The sequence below is a fragment of the Urocitellus parryii genome, chromosome 1, assembly GCF_045843805.1.
Source record: "Urocitellus parryii isolate mUroPar1 chromosome 1, mUroPar1.hap1, whole genome shotgun sequence".
Lineage (NCBI taxonomy): Eukaryota > Metazoa > Chordata > Mammalia > Rodentia > Sciuridae > Urocitellus > Urocitellus parryii.
In genome coordinates, this window is record NC_135531.1 from 155105878 (window position 1) to 155125406 (window position 19529).

Genomic DNA, 19529 nt, shown 5'->3' on the forward strand with positions numbered 1-19529 from the left:
TAGTCTGAAGTTTTCTAGGAGACTCATCCATGAGAAAATTAAATTTAGAGAAGTTTTCAAGTTGTAGTTAAACCACATAAGCAAAGAAGGACATCAATTAAGTTGATATAATTCAAACTACTTAATAGAGAAATTTCTAAATTCTGTTGCAAAAACATACAGTAAATGGTTTAGAATAAAAAATGAAACAAAGAAAATGTCTCAAGTGGTTCTTCGCCAGCTTCCAAATCCTAACAGATAGTTGATTTTCCAACTAATATTTGTCACAAATGCCTGGGTTTGGTCAGCAATCACCCATTAAGTGCCCAGAAGTCAGTATAGAAGGGGGGAAAGCTGCTAGGTTTTTAACATGGAATTATCACATCACCCATCACATTCTCAATTTGTCAAATATATTTAAACCTTAGATATATTGTGTTATTATATTTGTCCTCTAATGGTAATCAATTTATTTTAAAATACCAACATTTTTTATCTTTTCAAATCCTCAAGGTCTGAAATACCTGTCACCATATTTATTTCCTTAGTAATATTTTTTGGGCAAGTACTGCTTTAAAGACATCTCGATTTGCAAGTGCACTTGACCTCACACCACCCTGCACTGTGCGTGCTACAGCAGTGTAGAAGGGGCAGAGCCTGCTTGGGAGCTCTTCACCTATAAATCAGGGGCATAAAGAAAGCCAGTCTAAGTGAGTGGTCTGAACAATGCCACCAGGTGCTAGGTTATTAACCATTGCACAGGAAGTCATGCACTGCTACTGAAAGGTAAAATGATGGATAATACAAGATCCCAAATCAAGGAATTTGCACCAGTGACTTGGTGTGGTGAATATATATTGATTGGCTGAAAAGTGGTATACCACGTTGATTATTAACACTCAACAAAATTGGAAGAAAAATTAGAGATTATGAAGCTTTCAGAGGAAAGAATTCCAGCGGAGTCTCCTTTAAAGTCCAATATTGACTAAAGGGAAAAGGAAATTAATACATCACAGTAAAAAGTCAGCAGTGAACAAGAGGGTCCCTCAGGCTGAATGTCATGTGTGTGTGTCAGGAGGAACAGATTGCAGGTAGACTGACCCCTTGAACTTCACACTCACCACCAAATTAACAGCAACCTAGCTGAGTCTGGCCACCCACCTATTGCTCTGGGAGACACACACACTTCCAGAGGAGCCCAGGCAGGATGAGAAGGAAGGTTTTTTTTTTCTAAGAGCATGTGTGGTTAACCTGGCAAGGGGCTGAGGAGGACCCCAGTTTGCAGAGGGCTGAGGAGATGAAGATGCAGGTGACTCAGGAGTGAACTGGTCTGAACTGCTGCAAAAGTGTTCAAACTATGAGCCAAACCTTTCTTTTAGGATTTACAGCCAGTTTCAGTTTGTGGGATTGTGACATGGATAAGAAAGCAATATATTAGAAGGTGTCACCATGACTAAGGAAAATTATGCGTTGGACAAAAGAAGCTTCAACTTCATGGTGTTGAACATGAAATAAGAATAGAACAAGGTAAAAGTAGAAGTTAGGTCAATGTCAGCTGGGCTGGGACCAGGAGGTTGAAAAGACCTTATGCTGCTCAGTTGGAAAGGAAAGAGCCTCAGTGGGGGCTGGGACTGGTCTGGCTGAGGTCCTGTGGCCATAAGACAGCATCATGCTTGTCCTGGGGAGCAGCAGTGAGAGTGGGGGACTGCAGGCAAGTCCAAGTGCAGTCAGGTCACCTCATTTTTCACAACACTGGACCTGTGAGCCTGGGTGGGAAAGTGAATTCTTGAGATGCTTTCCATATGAGCCCAGTTTTTTTTTTGTGTGTGTGTGTGTGTTTATGGAGATATGTTATCCACCATTATGAATATTTTCCTATATTTTTCTATATTTTAAAAAAGTAAAAAAAGTAATTATTCAATTATGAATTGTGGATATAATGGCAAAATAATGTGGAAATTATATTCAAGGAATAAATTAAAGGTAAATAAATCTGAGAATATTAAAGAATGCACTGTCAGACAGGTGGCCATGCAGGAAAAGAGGGGAAAACCCCTGGAAATGCTCCACATGTGAGTCTCAGGTGTCAGGGGAGGCCTGATGGAGAGCTGAGAACATGCCCTGCAGGTCATGCCCAGACTCTGGGCTGCAGACCTCCCCACCTGCCTTGGGAGGTGCACTCTGCTCAGAAATGAGTAAACATATCAGAAAACCTCTGCAGGAAAGCAACAGAAATAGAAGAAATACTTTGAACAAGAATATATAAAATAATTGCATTTTTTTCAAATATTTGTCATTGTCAATGGATGTTTTTTAACATATGCTAGACATGTGCTGTATGACTGAGCAACAACCCCAGCCCCCAGCAATTGTATTAATCATATTTTTATTTTTTCCTTTCTATATCTCATCTATTTATCTTCCCAGACAACTAGAATTTCCAGCAAATGGCCAATTCCACCATGGTAACTGAATTTCCCCTCCTGAGCTCTCCTGATGGCTGGGATCTGAGTTTCCTCTATTTCACAGTATTCCCAATGACCTACCTGGGTACCTTGTTAGGAAACCTTCTCATTGTCACTGTCACCACTGCTGACAAGCACCTACACACACCCATGTACTTCTTCCTCAGGAACCTGTCCATCTTGGACATGTGCTACATTTCCATCACTGTCCCCAATGCCTGTGTCAACACTCTCACTGGCAATAGGGCCATTTCAGTGGCTGGCTGTGCAACACAGATTTTCCTGGTCATTTTCTGTGCATGTGTTGAACTTCTGTTTCTCTCCATCATGGCCTGGGACCGCTATGTGGCCATTTGCCAGCCCCTCCAGTACCCCCTCATCATGAACCCTCAGATTTGTGTCCACATGACTCTGGCTTCCCTGCTCAGTGGTCTGCTGTATGCAGGTGTGCACACTGGAAACACATTCTGGCTGTCCTTCTGCCAGTCAAACGTGGTCCACCAGTTCTTCTGTGATGTCCCCTCTCTGATGAGGCTCTCTTGCTCTGACACCACCAGCAACATGGTCATTCTTTTTGTCTTGGCTGTGGCAGTTGGTGGTGGTTGCTTTACTTTTATTGCCATGTCATATTTTCGCATATTTGCTGCTGTGCTGAAATTTCCCACCAGAGCCCCAGGGAAGGCCTTCTCCACCTGTACCTCTCACATCCTCGTGTTTTCCCTATTCCTCAGTTCAGGTGCAGGTGTGTACCTGAAGCCTTCAGCAACCTCTGACACACTCCAGGACCTGCTTCTCTCTGCCTTTTATACCATGGTACCTCCCTTCTTGAATCCTCTCATCTACAGTCTCAGGAACAAACAGGTAAAGGAAGCTGTGAGGAGAGTAATGCAAAGACAGTTGTTCTCAGGGAAACGATAAAGATTGCATTTCAGAATCATCTTAATTTCATTGATCATGGTTCTTAATTAGATACAGTACTCTTTATATTTGAGCTTTACAAGTTACACTGTCTACCTTTCTATTACATCATTAGAAGCTGAGTTATTTTATAAGGTATAATTTTTTGACTTACCATATCATTTCCATGGATCCTTCATAAAATGTGTAACTTTATTAATGCATTTAAAATATAAATATAATTCACTGTGTTTTTTGAAATCATTTGTAAATATATAAAGTTTCATTATATATAAAAAGTACCTGTTTCAGATGCTGTGACAGAGGAAAGATTTACAAATAAAACATGGAGATAACATATAGTCAAATAGCCTGTTCTTGCACAGAGAAATGTAAAGCAGATTTTAACCACGGTGATACTGTGATAGTAGGAGCAAATGTGACTCCATTTTGTTTTATGACTTCATCCTGTAAAACAACCATGCCAAGTAGAAGAGTCATGACTGGGGCAAGATGTTCTTTTCCTTTTGCTATAGAAACCTTTAAGAACACGAAACTACCTAATGGGGTGTTGTTTCTGTAACTAGGGTAACGGGGCTCTGTTTCTGTAACTGGGGTGACTGGGCTAACTGTGATTGGTTAGGCTTCCCTCTGCTTGACTGCACTGTCCCGCTTCTGTAACCTGGCTTTCTTGCATTGGCTAGACCCCCTGAACATCCCTTTTGCAGTTTTCAGGCTTATAAGGAGTGCCCTTGCAATTGTTCTGGGCTGATCAGGGGAACAGCTTTATGTTCTGGTCAGTCGCCACCGGTGTGCTTCAATAAAGGCTTGATGGATTATAAATGAGTGGTCTGTGAGTCATTTTATGAAACCCTGGGATGAAGCTTTAACTATAACAATACATAATTGTGTCAGTTTAATTTGAAAATATACGAAAGTCAAATCCTAAAGAACTTTTTACCAAATACTTAGAGATAATCACAATAATATTTTTCTCCATCTGGAATATGAAAAAGGAAGACACTCTTTGTCCATGAAGTAAACAGAGTGATGGTTACCACCTGCTTTATCCCACAATCAAGTATGTCCACTAGGGAAGAGCACCTGCCTTCCTTAGGCACATCGGCTGCCAGGATTTTAGTATGTCCACGAGTGACCCAGTGTCAGGGAGCTAATTTGGGGGTTGAGTTGAGGTCAGCCTTCTGATTGTTCCTCCCCCAGGGTTTATTCTGTAATGTCTATGGTGATGTGTCATGCCTGATAATGATCAAAGACAGAATGTTTAAGTGTTTGACCTAGAGTGTGTCTTCTGTGGACTCCAAAATTCCCCCCAGTTTCCTGAAATTTGGAAAGACAAGTTGCTATTGTCTTGTGGCCGTCTTTAAGTTGTTGTTGCTATTGTTTTCAGCAGGGTTGAACCCAAGGGCTCAGCCCCAGCCCTTTTTCTGTTTAATCACAGAAAACAGGGTCTGGCTAAGTTGTTCAGGTACATTCGAAGTTGCTGAGGCTGGCTTAGAACCTGAGATTCTCATTCCTCAGAGTCCTGAGCCACTGGGATTGCAGGTGTACACCCCTGAGCCCACTTGTGGCAACACATCATCTCACACAGATATTCCTCTCCAGTCATTTTAGTGTCTTCCCTGGCATATGCTTTGCTAACCATTAATTATAACTGACATAGGCTCAATGTCAAGTTACCTAGGAATGCTTATATAACAAAATGATTCAAATTTCTTATGCAATATCACAATCATTATATTAAATTCCAAATTAAAAAAAAAACAATTTTGTTTACAAGTACACTAGTAGGAAAAAAGTGGAGAAAAGTGTTAATGCATTTATTACTAAATAAAATAAAAAGCTTAAATAAGTGCAATTAATTATCTAAAGCATTTCTTAATGTGTGCAGACAAGGGAGTACTTGTAATGGGAACCAGTGAGCACCCCAGCAATGACTGATGCAGGAAGCCTTGGTCTGCTGTAACATGATCCACACAAGCTCTGTCCACACACTGTGTCCATATCTTCAGGTCCTCAGTGCTCCAATGTTCCCTGCTAGAGTAAAAGGAGTACCCCAGATGAATTCTACACACAATTATATATGCACACAATTATATCTGCAAACTCCACCTTTACACACATTTCCTCTACAACAAAAGCTTACTGAATCTTAGTTCATGAGTTTTTCATGAATTGAGGTGGCCATGTAAATGAAGTTTAAATTTAATGGATAAAATTGGAAAGATATTGAATTGCAACCACCAGTCCTATTGAGAGGTGTCCATTTGAAACACACTTTTAGACATTTAATTGTGTTTTATATTGAAAGGCTGATGGTAAAGGAGATGAAAAAAGGAAATATTGATATAAGGATACCATGATATCTCACATATTACATCAAATAATGCAAAACCCTCTAAGTGTGTGGATGTGGTATGAAAATTCTGCAGAATTTGGCAAAAGCATTTACTTTGGGTACTATTGTGAATCCAGGAAACAATTTTTTATAGTAATATTAATTATGTCAAAGATATATTTTGGTAAGCCAGGTTTTCTGAAATATTAGGTCTCCCCTTATAAGGACACTATATTTAAGAGTCCTTGGTAGAGCCTTTTTTTTGTGTGTTTCTGTTTGTCAGTGCTTTGTAGAATCAAAACTATGGAAGACAAAGACAGCCAACGGTTAGAAATCTCTTGAGTTTTGAAATGAAGGGGTGCTATAGTTTGTCAAATACTTTTTCTACATCTATTGAGATGATCATATTGATGTGATGGATTACATTTATTGATTCCCATATGTTGAACCAATTTTGTATCCCTGGGATGAACCCCATTTCATTGTGGTGCACTATCTTTTTAATATATTTTTTATTTGATTTGCCAGAATTTTATTGAGAATTTTTTACATATATGTTATTAGAGATATTGTTCTAAAGTTTTCTTTCCTTGGCATGTTTTTGTCTGGTTTTGGAATCAGGGTGATATTGGCCTCATAGAATGAGTTTGGAAGTGTTCCCTCTTTTTCTATTTCATAAAATAATTTGAGGAGTATTGGTGTTAATTCTTCTTTGAAGGTCTTGTAGAATTCAGCTAAGAATCTCTCTGGTCCTGGGCTTTTCTAGGTTGGTAGATTTTTGATGGCATTTTCTATTTCATTACTTGAAATTGATCTCTTTATATTGTGTGTAACCTACTCTTTCAGTTTGGGTAGGCCATATGTCTCTAGAAATTTATTGATTTCTTCTATATTTTCTATTTTATTGGATTATAAATTTTCAAAATAGTTTCTAATTATCTTCTGTATTTCAGACATGTCTGTTGTGATATTTCCTTCTTCATCTTGTATTTTAGTAATTTGAGTTTTCTCTCCTTTTCTCTTCATTAGCATGGCTAGGGTTTTATCTATTTTTTTTCAAGGAACCAATGTTTTGTTTTGTCAGTTTTTTCAATTGTTTCTATTTAATTGATTTCAGCTATAATTTTAATTATTTCCTGTCTTCCTTTGCTTTTGGTGTTGATTAGCTCTTATTTTTCTAGGGATTTGAGGTGTAATATTAGGTCATTTATTTGTTGACTTTTTAATCTTTTAATGAATGAGCTCAATGCAATAAAATTTCCTCTTAATACTGCCTTCATAGTGTTCCAGATATTTTGTTATGTTATATCAGTGTTTTCATTTACCTCTAAGAATTTTTTTATTTCATCCTTGATTTCTTCTACTATCCATTCATCATTCAATTTTATATTATTTAGTCTCCATTTGTTAAAGAAACTTTTATTTTTTACTTTATCATTTATTTATCATTTAATTCTATTGTGATCTGATAGAATTCAGGGTATTATCTCTGTTATTTTTATTGTTGTTGTTTTGTATTTACTAAGAGTTGCTTTGTGGCATAAGATATGGTCTATTTTATAGAAGGAGCCATGTGTTGCTGAGAAGAAAGTATATTTGCCTTTTGATGGATGGAATATTCTATATATATCTGTTAAGTCTAAATTATTGATTATATTATATAGTTTGATAATTTCTTTATTTAGTTTTTGTTTGGAAGATCTGTCCAGTAGTGAGGGAGGTGATTAAAGTCACCCAGTGTTATTGTGTTATGGTCTATTTGATTCTTGAAATTGAGAAGGGTTTGTTTGATGTATGTAGATGCTCCATTGTTTGGGGCGTAAATATTTATAAGTTTTATGTCTTGCTGAAGATATAACACTTCCCTTGACAAATATGGACTATCCTTATTTGTCTCTTCTGACTAGCTTTGGTTTGAAGTCTACTTTTTTTTCTGAGAATGGAAACTCCTAGTTGTTTGTTGCAGTCCATATGATGATAAGTTTTTCCCATCCTTTCACTTTCAGCCTATGTCTTTGCCCATGAGGTGACTCTCTTGAAGACAGCATATTGTTGGGTCTTGCTTTTAATCCAATCTGCCACTCTATGTCTTTTGATTGCTGAGTTTAGACTGTTAAGATTCAAGGTTATTATTGAGATGATTTGTTTTCCCTGTCATTTTGACTTATTTCTGGTTTTTAATTTGACTTAGTTTCTCCTTTGGTTAAATATTCTTTTAGTGTAGATCCCCCCTTTACTGGTTTTCACGTTTTTTCACTTCATCCTCATGGAATATTTTGTTGAGAATATTCTATAGTTTATGCTTTCTAGTTGTGAATTCTTTTAATTTTTATTTGTCATGGAAGGTTTTAATTTCATCTTTAAATCCAACCCAATTTTGATGGAAATAAAATTCTTGATTGGCATCTAATAACTTTCAGAGCTTGAAATATATTATTACAGGATGTCCTAGCTTTGAGGGTCTGGGTTGAGAAATCAGTTGAGGTTTGAATTGGTTTCCCCCTATGTATAATTTGTTTTCTTTTCCTCTCATGGACTTTAAGATTTTATCTTTATTCTCTGTGTTAGTCATTCTCATTATAATGTGTCTTGGTGAGGATCTGCTGTAATTTTGTGTATTTGGGGTCTTGTGAGCTTTTTGTATTTGATTTTCCTTTCCATTCTTTAGGGTTTGGGAAAATTTTTGCTACTATATCATTGAAAAGAGTGTGCATTCCTTTGGTTTGTATTACTGCTTCTTCATCTATTCTGATAACTCTTACATTTGGTCTTTTCATGTTATCCCATAATTCCTGGATGTCCTGTTGATGGTTTCTTACCATCTTCTCTGCACGGTCAACTCTACATTCAAGATTATATATTTTGTCTTCATTGTCCAAGGTTCTGTCTTCCAAATGGTCTAGTCTGTTGGTGATGCTTTCTATTGAGTTTATAATTAGGTTTATTGATTCCTTCATTTCAAGGATTTTTGCTTTTTTTCACAATCTCTAAATTTTTATTGAAGTGATCTTTTACCTCCTGTATGTGTCCTTTGATTTACCTCCTTATACTATCCTTACATAGGCAATTGCAGGTTCTGGTAAGCAGTGGTGAGAGTGGTTATGAGAAGTTTTCCTAACAAGGTACCCAGGTAGGTCATTGGGAATACTGTAAAATAGAGGAAACTCAGATTCCAACCATAAGGAGGACAGAAAAGGACAAATTCAGTTACCCAGGTGAAATTGGCCATTTACTGAAAATTCTCATTTTCCTGAGAAGATAAAGAGATAATAGAGAGGAAGCAAAGAATAACTAATACAATCACTTTACATATTCATTTCCAGAGTGTTTTCTTATATTTTGGAATATAAGAAAGGTCACTCTTCATTTCTGATATGTTTACTCATTTCTGAACAGAGTGTACCTCCCAGTGCAGGTGTGGAGGTCTGCAGCCCAGGGTCTGGGTGTGACCTGCAGGACTTGTCCTAAGTTCCCATCAGGCCTCCCCTGACCTCCTGAGACTGGATGCAGAGCATTTCCAGGATTTCCCACCTCCTCTCCTGCATGACCACCTGTCTGAAAGATTTTTCCCTTTGGGTACTTCTCTTGATAGTGCTTAAAATAAAGAAGTGTTTGGGAAACAGATTACAGGTAAAAATTCAAAGCATTGCTTGGGTTGTAAGAGACAGGAATTAATCATTTTCTAAATCACATTTTTCTGTATTAGCAATTATTGCTTACCACTGTTGATCAGTCACTGAGGAATGCTGAGAGGCACTTATCACATCCTGGCCTTCACAATGTGCTTCCAAAGACTACACCACTCTTTTTTTAAATATATTTACCACTGGACACATATCCACATCACACATGATATACCTTTAGTATAAAATGTAAAATTATTAAAAAGGAGGACATAACTGTGATCAGTAAAAGCTGAGATTGATGAATTCAAAAAGGTTGATATTGATGAATTTTAAAAGCTTCAATAAAAACTGCATAGAATGTTGCATGTTTTTATTTCCCACAGCTACTGAAAATTATGAATGTATGTCATTTGCATCAATAAATTTCCATCTATCTACCTGTCACCTTCAAAATATTTGGCATTCTTACTCCATGTTTCCTTAATCAGAATATATTTCTTTGTCACCTCTCTAATCTGTGCAGATAATTCTGTACATTTTCTAAGTTTCTGGTAAGTAAAAGAAATTTGAAAAGAAGAATTTCAAACCATAAGAGGCAGCATGACGTGTGCAAACACTGTGCAGACACTCATCACACTCGAGAGCTATTACTACTAAAGTACCTGAAATCCTAGCAGACACTACAATGTTTACAAGACCTGTCTGTGCCTGCTATTCAACACAGATTTAACTCTTAATTCCTTCCCTGGCCTAGATGATTCTCTGGATGATATTGCAATTGCTGAGCAAAATAAAAATGAGGTTCAGATGAATTTGGACTCTGCCAAATACTCACTCCTGAGTGTCACCAGTTCTCTACATGGGAGCAAACCATGTCTCTCCTTGGTGTCTCCCATCAACTGTGTCTGCAGCCAACATGGATCTGTCCAGCCAGCACAGTGCCATGAGTGATGTGGGAACCTCAGTCATCCCTGCTTTGTGTGAACCTTGTGCCTGGCCAGTGGGAGTAGGGTCCCAGGGAGCCCAGAGCTCAGCCTGCAGAGACAGCAGGAGGCCTGAGCACATCACCATGCAGCAACACCTCCAGAGCCCAGGAGAGAGGACATAGCCACATGCCAGCATGGACAGTGGATGACACAGTGGAACTCCTCTGTTGGGCATCACTCTAAGTCGTTATTGAAAATCAAGTAACACTGAGGAGAGACTGATGTTTCTCTGTGTGTTTTCATCTCTGCCCTCCTCCACCTCAGTGTGAGTTAGGGGTGTTTATGGGGATCAGTTAACACTGAGGGTGGTGGGCAACTATCACACTCCCCAACATGTAAGCGAGAAACATCTAGCACTGAAGTTCAGCAGCAAAATCTCTTACTCTGAGATGAAATCCACATGACATAAAATTAACTTTTGTAACAGTTCACAGTTACTATTCAGTGTTATTTACCACACTTCACAATTGCACAACTTTTGACATTATCTTGTCCCCTAGTCCTGTTATTAGTTCAGATGACCCACATAATCCATTACACACACTGTCCTTATTCCTGCTTGCTGTCACTGGAAAATACTAGGTATATACTGTGTCTTTGAATTCATATATTTCTGAAACTTCATATAAATAGACTCATTCAATATATGCTATTTTTTTCTTTTTTAACTTAGCCTAATATTTTCAAAATTGATTTACCGTATAGCATGTATCATTTGATTATTCCTCAAGGATTAATGACTTGTTGTTATTGAAGCCAGATTTAAAGTTAGGTAGTCAGTGTAGTTAGGTAAATCAGGTCTAATATCAAGTAAGATCTAAAATGGAGGCCATGTTGAGAATGAATTCTGGGAAAAGTTGAACAACTCTTGGAATGTTAATGAATTCCTGGAAAAGCTCAAGACCAGAGCCCATCCCAAAGAAGTGTTAATGAACAGACCCAGCAAACTTGAAGATGCTGACTCAGAAGTCCTTCCTGACCAGATTACTTCTTTGGCCCACCTGAGGCCTTCCCACCTACATTCCATCACTGAAAAATATAAAAAGTGGAACACATTCGCCCTTCAATGGATTCTTTCTCTTTGGTCCCCTTCTTCCTCTGGGATAAGTCTTTTCTGCTGTCCTTTAATAAACTTCTACTTTCCACTCTGACCTTGCCTGGGCGTGCTTCTCTGGTGTTATGTTTCAACATTGGGGAAACAAGGACTCATCACTGGTCAACAGTGGTAACATATTGGAGGTTCCCAACAGAGATTCTACACCGAGTTTAAGTGCCTCTTCATGCACCCCATGTCTGTCTGAGGTGCATCTTTCTCTCTCTTTCTTTCTGGCGGGTAAGGTGGGCACCCAATGGCTACTTAAACACAATTAGTGCAGCTGCCACTCTTCAAGACTCGGGTGAGAGGTTTCCCGGCCTAGGAAGCTCTCAATCACCTGTTCAATACAGAGCAGGCATGTTGGGTTTTGCCAAAGCCGCTTCCAACTTTTCTGTCTGGGCCCGGAGAGCAATTGGTGTGAATACAGTGTCCCTAAATCCCGATCTGCATCGGATGTGTGGAGGTGGAGAAGGAGTTTGGAACAACTGCAGAATTCCGGTCTGGGCTACACTCAGACGTATTCCTAAGGTTCCTTTCTCTTGAGCCCCCTCCCGACAGCCCTAAGGGGTGTCTAGGGTGATTGGTAGATTAATGGCACTGAGGGAAAGCCCCAATCACATTTGCCTCTGTATGGGCTACACAACACTCCCAAACCCACATCCATTCCCTCCTGGATGCTCCCCTTCATTCCTTGGTCAGAAATGTCAGCAATTCAGGTTGTAGGACTGAGAAAAAGGCATGGGATAATTAGTAAAATCTGCCCAGGTTCCCTAAGGTGCATAGGTAACTTTCACTACTCTGTTTTACCATCCCAATGTTTAAAATGTGCTGTGTTCTCTTTAAGCTTCTAGAGCCAGGCATTTTTAAAATCCATTCCTCCTGTAATTTCTCTGATGGAAAGTGCTACCTTACAACCAGTAGATATCTCTCACCCTTAGGCAGTTCCTTTAGTCTACAGAGCAAAGGCAACAAAAGGGCACATGATTTTCTTTTGCAATGGATTTTTAGTGGCTGGGAGGATAAGCAGTAATGCCCTTAAGTCTGAATCCTCCCAGGGTCTCTGGCACAGGGCAAACTGAGACCCTAGCACTTTGCCAAAGGGGACCAGAAACCCCCTTGGCAAAGCAAGGTGAGAGACAGGTTTTCTGAACCATTTAGGAAGCTCAAGCTTATGGAGATGAACAGTTTTCTCTGGTGCAGGCACCTGAGTCCTGTTTTTTTCTCTTCTCACTCAGATGGGAGCTTCACTCTCCAATATGCCAGGTACACAACTTACCTGTGTATTGAAAAATTGGGATAGATTTGACCCTCAGACTCCCAAGAAAAAGCACCTCATTTTCTTCTGCCACCAGGTCTGGTCTCAATACAAACTCCCTGATGGAGAAACCTGGCCACCAGAGGGAAGTATCAATTTTAATACAATTTTACAGCTTGATAAATTTTGCAAAAAGGAAGGGAAATGGTGTGAGGTGCCATATGTTCAGGTTTTCTTTGTTCTAAGGGAAAATCCTAAATTATGCCAGCAATGTAAAGTAGACTTAGCCATGATATCTGCCATGAAGAGAGAAAATCTTGGGGACTCACCTACTGAGGAGAAAGAATCAGGAGAACCCATAAAACCTCCATCTGCTGTTGGTGCACAACAACAGCTTTCCTGTCCTCCATATCCTGGCCTCCCTGCATCTGCCCCAATAGGCAAACCAAATATATTACCTCTCCAGGAGATGCCAGGAGGAGAATTTGGGCCAATCAAAGTCCATACCCCTTTCTCCCTTCAAGACCTAAGGCAGATAAAAACTGACTTGGGGAGATTTTCGGAGCAAGGCATATAAATATATTGAGGTATTTTGAAACTTATGCCAGGTATTTGACCTCACCTGGAAAGATATTATGCTATTACTCAACCAGACCTTGACTTTCAATGAGAAGGAAGCAACTCTGAGAGCAGCTGAGGAATTTGGGGATGAACTACACCTTGCTCCTTCCCCAGCAGAACAGACTAGGAGGAAACCTAATTACCCATCTGGAGCACAGACAGTTCCCAGAAATGATCCTGAGTGGGACCCAAATGACGAGCAAGATGCTTGGAAAATTAGCCATTTCCAAGTGTTGATCCTTGAGGCCCTTAGGAGAATCAAGCAAAAGCCCATTAACTATTCTAAGATTTCAGAAATTATTCAGGGATCCCAAGAAAGGCCTGCTATTTTCATGGAGAAACTCAGAGAGGCAATGAGAAAACACACCACCGTGGATCCTGAATCCACAGAGGGCCAATTACTTTTAAAGGACAAATTTATCACTCAGTCAGCCCCAGACATCTGGAGGAAGTTACAAAAATTGGCATATGGCCCTGATCAATCTTTAGATAACATCTTCCAACTTGCTACTTTGGTTTTTTATAATAGAGATATAGAGGGAAAAAAGGAGAAAGAGCTCAGAGACAGAAAAAGAACTGAAGCGCTGGTATTTTCTCTTAGAGGAGTAAGCTCCCAGGGTGAAGGAGGAAGACAAAATGCTCCTCAATCCACAAAAGGGACTTGTTTCCATTGTGGAGAAGAAGGACATTTCAAATGGGATTGCCCAAAAGTCAAGCGTCCACCTCAAAGGCCCTGCCCTAAATGTCAAGGCAATCACTGGAAGAGTGACTGTCCTCAGGGGCATAGGTCCTTGAAGCCAGACTCCTCCACACAGGCCTGATGGGTCCCAGGCTCTATTCTGGCTCCCGTAACTCCCATCACCGCATGTGAGCCCTGGGTATGATTCTCCCTAGGGAGCCGAAAGGTCAACTTTGTCTTAGATACTGGCGCCAGTTATTCTGTGCTCAACTCTTATCCCAGACCCCTTTCCTCTAATACTGTAACCATACAAGGGGTGTCTGGATGGCCTATTACCAGAAGGTTTACTCCCCCACTGAGTTGTGAGTGGGATGGGGTGATGTTTTCTCATGCATTTCTGATAATCCCAGTGAAAGGGTAAAGTTTCTAAACTGGAAAGCTTGAATGTAAAAGATTAGGTATTATTAAGTTCCTCTGTTACACCCAGATTCCTGAGATAGTTAAGACAACACCCTACTGGCCATTTAGCCTAGGGCCCTGTGCAGTTCCTCACAGGGCCCAAACCAATCAGTTTGAATGTGTAACCCGCTTAGGAATGACCAATCACCCCCGCCTGATCTGTTCCCACCAATGAATGTGCCAATCACGTCTCAGAGTTGTTGTTCAATTTCCCCGCGCCTCATGATGATTTGTTCTGATGTATGCAAAGCCTCCCGCCCTCCCCAAAAAGTATACTTAAGCTCTGCTTGACCTTTGCTCTGGGCTCTGGGCTGCTCTCCCTTCTTGAGTAAGCACGGAGCCCCAGCGCGCTGGAATGGATCCCCAATAAATCCCCTTTTGCCAATTGCATGGAGTAAGTCTCTTGTGTGGTCTTTCCCTCCAACACTCCGCCGGACCCCCCCCCTTACACCAGAATGTCCTACCCCTTTATTGGGAAGGGACTTACTTTCAAAACTTCAGACATCCATTACAATGAATTTAGGACTGAGAGGACCGTTATGTTTGCCTTTATTAGAATGTGATATGAACCCTGAAATGTGGGCTACTAAAGGCAAAATTGGAAGGGCAAAAAGTGCAGTTCCAATCAAAATAGTCTTAAAGGACCCTTCTGTCTTTCCACATCAGAGACAATATTCCCTACGCCCAGAGGCAAAAAAGGGCTTATTGAAGATCATTCAGAACCTCAAAAGACAGAAACTTTTAGTGCCCTGCAATAGCCCAGGTAACACACCCATTTTAGGAATTCAAAAACCAAATGGGGAATGGTGACTAGTTCAGGACCTGAGAATAATTAATGAAACAGTTGTTCCTCTCCACCCTATGGTTCCTAATCCATACACTCTGTTATCTGAGATTCCAGCAGCTTGGTTTACAGTGTTAGATTTAAAAGATGCCTTTTTTTAATACCCTTAGACTCCCAATCACAATATCTGTTTGCCTTTGAAGAACCAGATAGTAGATCTCAACTAACTTGGACTGTATTACTGTAAGGTTTTAGAGACAGTCCTCATTTGTTTGGCCAGACCCTAGCTAAGGATCTAACAGAGTTCAGAGATAAGACATCTCTGACTGTCCTACAATATGTAGATGACATACTTTTGTGTGCCACTACTGAAAAGGAATGTCAAAAAGCTACTAAAGAGCTTTTAAACTTCTTATTGGATAAGGGTTATAAAGTTTCAAAGAAAAAAGCTTAATTATAACAAGAACAAGTTCAATATTTAGGATTACAGCTGTCTCATTGAACTCACAAGCTAGGACCAGAAAGAATAGGACAATATCCTCTACCTCAAACCATAAGACAACTTAGAGGCTTCCTAGGGATAACTGGATACTGTAGGCTTTGGATCCCTGGATATGGGGAAATAGCTAAACCTCTCTATAGCCTCCTCAAAGAGATGCTACACCAAGGAATGACTTCCCTCATATGGGAACCAGAACAGATTAAAGCCTTTAAGGCATTGAAAGGGGCCTTACTCCAAGCCCCTGCCCTCAGCTTACTCACTGAACAAAAATTCAACCTATTTGTTACTGAAAGAGGAGGAATAGCCCCAGGAGTGGTCACACAAAAGAAGGGACCAGTTCAACAGCCAGTAGCTTATCTCAGTAAGGAGCTTGATCTAGTGTCTCAAGGATGGCCTCATTGTTTGAGGGTAGTAGCAGCTGTGGCCTTGCTAGTCCCTGAGGCAATTAAAATAACCCTGGGAAGAGACTTTATAGTCTACACCTCTTATGATCTCTCAGGAATTTTAAATACAAAAGGTGAACTATGGCTCTCAGATAATCGCCTTCTAAAATATCAAACCCTACTTTTAGAAGGACCTGTAACTCAAATAAGGACTTGCTCTAATTTAAACCCAGCTACCTTCCTCCCAGAGAAATTAGAGGGAAATCCTGAACATAACTGCCAACAAGTCCTAGCTATAAATTACTCAGCTCAGAAGGACCTTCAAAACCTTCCCCTATCCACTCCAGACCTCACCATGTTCACAGATGGGAGTTCCTTTATGGAATATGGAGAATGCAAAGCTGGATATGCGGTGGTGACCTTACATGACACTGGAGAGACACAATCTTTGCCCCCAGGCACAAGCTCACAACTAGCTGAATTGATAGCCCTAATAAGAGCATTGGAAATAGGGAAACAACAGAGAATGAATATTTATACTGACTCTAAATATGCCTACCTAATCCTGCATGCACATGCAGCAATTTGGAAGGAAAGAGGATTTCAAATGACTGGGGAAATGTCTATAAAGAACTATGAGCAAATCTTAAGAATGCTAGAGGCTGTCCATTTACCCAAAGAGGTAGCAGTAATTCATTGCCAAGGACATCTGAAAGGGATTGATAGCAGAAGGGAACAGACTAGCAGACCAACAAGCCAAAGAGGCTGCTAAGGGAAATTCACCTTAGCCCCTTTGATATGGACAGGCCCTCCCCCAGAGATAAGACCTCAATACACCCAGGAGGACACTAATAAGGCACTATCTAAAGGAGGTATTCTTTTACCCTCTGGGTGGATTCAAATGGAAGATGACAAACTTTATTTACCTGCTAATTCCCAGTGGAAGATTTTACATAACTTATATCAATCTTTCCACCTAGGAGAAGAAAATACTCTCAAATCAACCTGAGAGATATTTGAAGGAAAGGATCTTTCAAAGACTATCCACCAAATAGTCAAAGCCTGTGACACATGCCAAAGAAACAATCCACTTAATTCTGCCAAAAGCCCCCAGGATTACAAAGGATGGGACGGTTCCCTGGGGAAGACTGGCAACTTGATTGTACCCATATGCCTAAGAGTAATGGATTTCAATGCTTATTAGTTATGATAGATACTTTTACTGGATGGACAAGCAGGAGAGGTAGTCAAGGCGTTATTACAGAAATAATCCCACAATTTGGGTTGCCTCGAAGTCTGCAGAGTGACAATGGAGCAGCCTTTAAGGCAGCTGTCATTCAGGGGATATCCAAAGCCTTAGGCATCAAATATCATCTCCATTATTTAGTGGAGACCTCAATCCTCAGGAAAGGTAGAAAAAACTAATGATATTTTAAAAAGACATCTAGGGAAATTCACTCAAGAAACCCACTACCCATGGCTTCCTTTAGCACTGCTCAGAATCAGGAACACCCCCAAAACATTAGGGCTCAGCCCATTTGAGCTCTTATACAGGAGATCATTTCTAAGAAATGATATCCTTAAAGACCAAGAAACTGCAGATCTAGTGATTCATAGCACAAAGTTGACCAAATTTCAATCTGAAATTCACAAATATCCTATATCTGAGCCAGTTACTTCTCCACCTCTATATGAGCCTGGAGATCTAGTTATGATTAAGACCATACCTTCAAACTCTCCAAACCTAGACCCTATTTGGAAAGGACTTTTTCTGTAATCTTATCCACCCCTTCTGCAGTAAATGTGCTGGGACAGGAAAATTGGATCCACCACTCTTGGATCAAAGCCTGCCACTCTGAGCCAATACCCAAAGAGACTTCTTCTTCCCAAGAAGCTGAGGAATGATACTCCTGCACTCCAGTAGAGGACCTAAGATATCTCTTCTGCAAAGAAAATGGTGATATGTAAACTTTTCCTTCTCTCTTTCTTTGCTATCATAAAAAGATCAACTGAGGCTGACTCTTTTCTAATGTGGGCTCAACAATATGCCACTAGGTTACAGAAAGATAATTGCTGGATATGTGGACTATTACCCATTTCCAGCACTTCTGGACTACCTTGGTGGGTATCCCCCTTACAAGGAAATGACTGGATAAATTTACAATCCTTAATGTTACAACAAAAGAAAGAAAGACCCTGTTTATAAAATGCCTCTCATGCAGATGTTAATTTATGGCCTATAAATGAAACTTTATCACAACCTGGTCATGGAAAGATTTTCACTTTAAACCAAACCAACCTTCAGACTTCCACCACTGTTAAATCCCATATAGTTCCATCTAATTCTCTCCTTCCACCACCTGCACCATGAATATGCCACAGATATACATTATCTGTCAGATTTGGGATGGAGATTTATGGCTCACTCCCACTATTGGGCATTTAAACCAAAAAGCCCCAATCTGTTGGGAACAATGAAACCATACCTATGACACATGGCCTAATGCTACTCGAAAATTAGGATGGACCCCAGAGTCACAATGCCAACAAATTATAGTTTTATAAGCCAATGATTGGTTTGGAACAAATTGGCTCTCTAGACCTCAAACTATTTGGCCAGCACCCAATGGGACTCAGTGGATATGTGGAACTAACCTATGGCCCTGGCTTCCCCCAGGCTGGATAGGAAGATGTACTATTGGGTACCCCTGAATGCAGGGGAGATGGACCCCAAATATAACGCAGCCAGCAAATCTCCCCCATCTCAAACATAAATGGGGATGATAAGTGTTTCATTGGTATGATCATCTAGCTTCTCTGTTTATCCCACAAATTGCTTTAGAAGATATAATGTGGCATGTAGAGACTTTAAACAATTATACTCAAACTGCCCTCCATGATGTTGAGGAGAGTATCTCTCTCTTTAATACTGGGATAACACTTATGAGGAAGGCCATCTTACAAAACCAGATGGCTTTGGATGTCCTCACTGCAGCTCAAGGTAGTACTGGTGCCATTATTAAAACTGAATGTTGTGTTTACATCCTTGACAATTCTGGCAATGTGACAAATATCCTTAAAGATTTACATGCTCAGATAGAAGCCATGTCCTCACCAACCTTGTCTTGGGAACAATATCTGAGCTCCTGGTTCTCTGGTACTTCCTGGTGGAAGACATTGTTAGTCTCTGTCTTTGTCATCATACTCATTGGCATATTCCTGTGCTGTGGCATTTATTGCTTCACCAATATGGTTCCAGTACTAATGAATTCTTCTTTCAGACTGAAGAAGCCAGAATGATCTTCACCCCCTTTCCTTACAGCAGTAAGGAGTTCCCAAAATTAGAGGGGGGAATGAAGCCAGGTTTAAAGTTAGGTAGTCAGTGTAGTTAGGTAAATTGTGTCTAATATCGAGTAAGATCTAAAATGGAGGCTATGTTGA

At 40.0% G+C, this 19529-nt stretch overlaps 1 protein-coding gene across 1 annotated transcript; it reads left to right on the forward strand.

The window, feature by feature from the left end:
• The first annotated feature begins 2426 nt into the window (after window positions 1-2426).
• Window positions 2427-3362, forward strand: LOC144255472 (olfactory receptor 14C36-like). The gene has a single exon (XM_077800222.1). The coding sequence runs from the start codon at window positions 2427-2429 to the stop codon at window positions 3360-3362; it is 936 nt and encodes a 311-aa protein (XP_077656348.1).
• Window positions 3363-19529: the final 16167 nt, after the last annotated feature.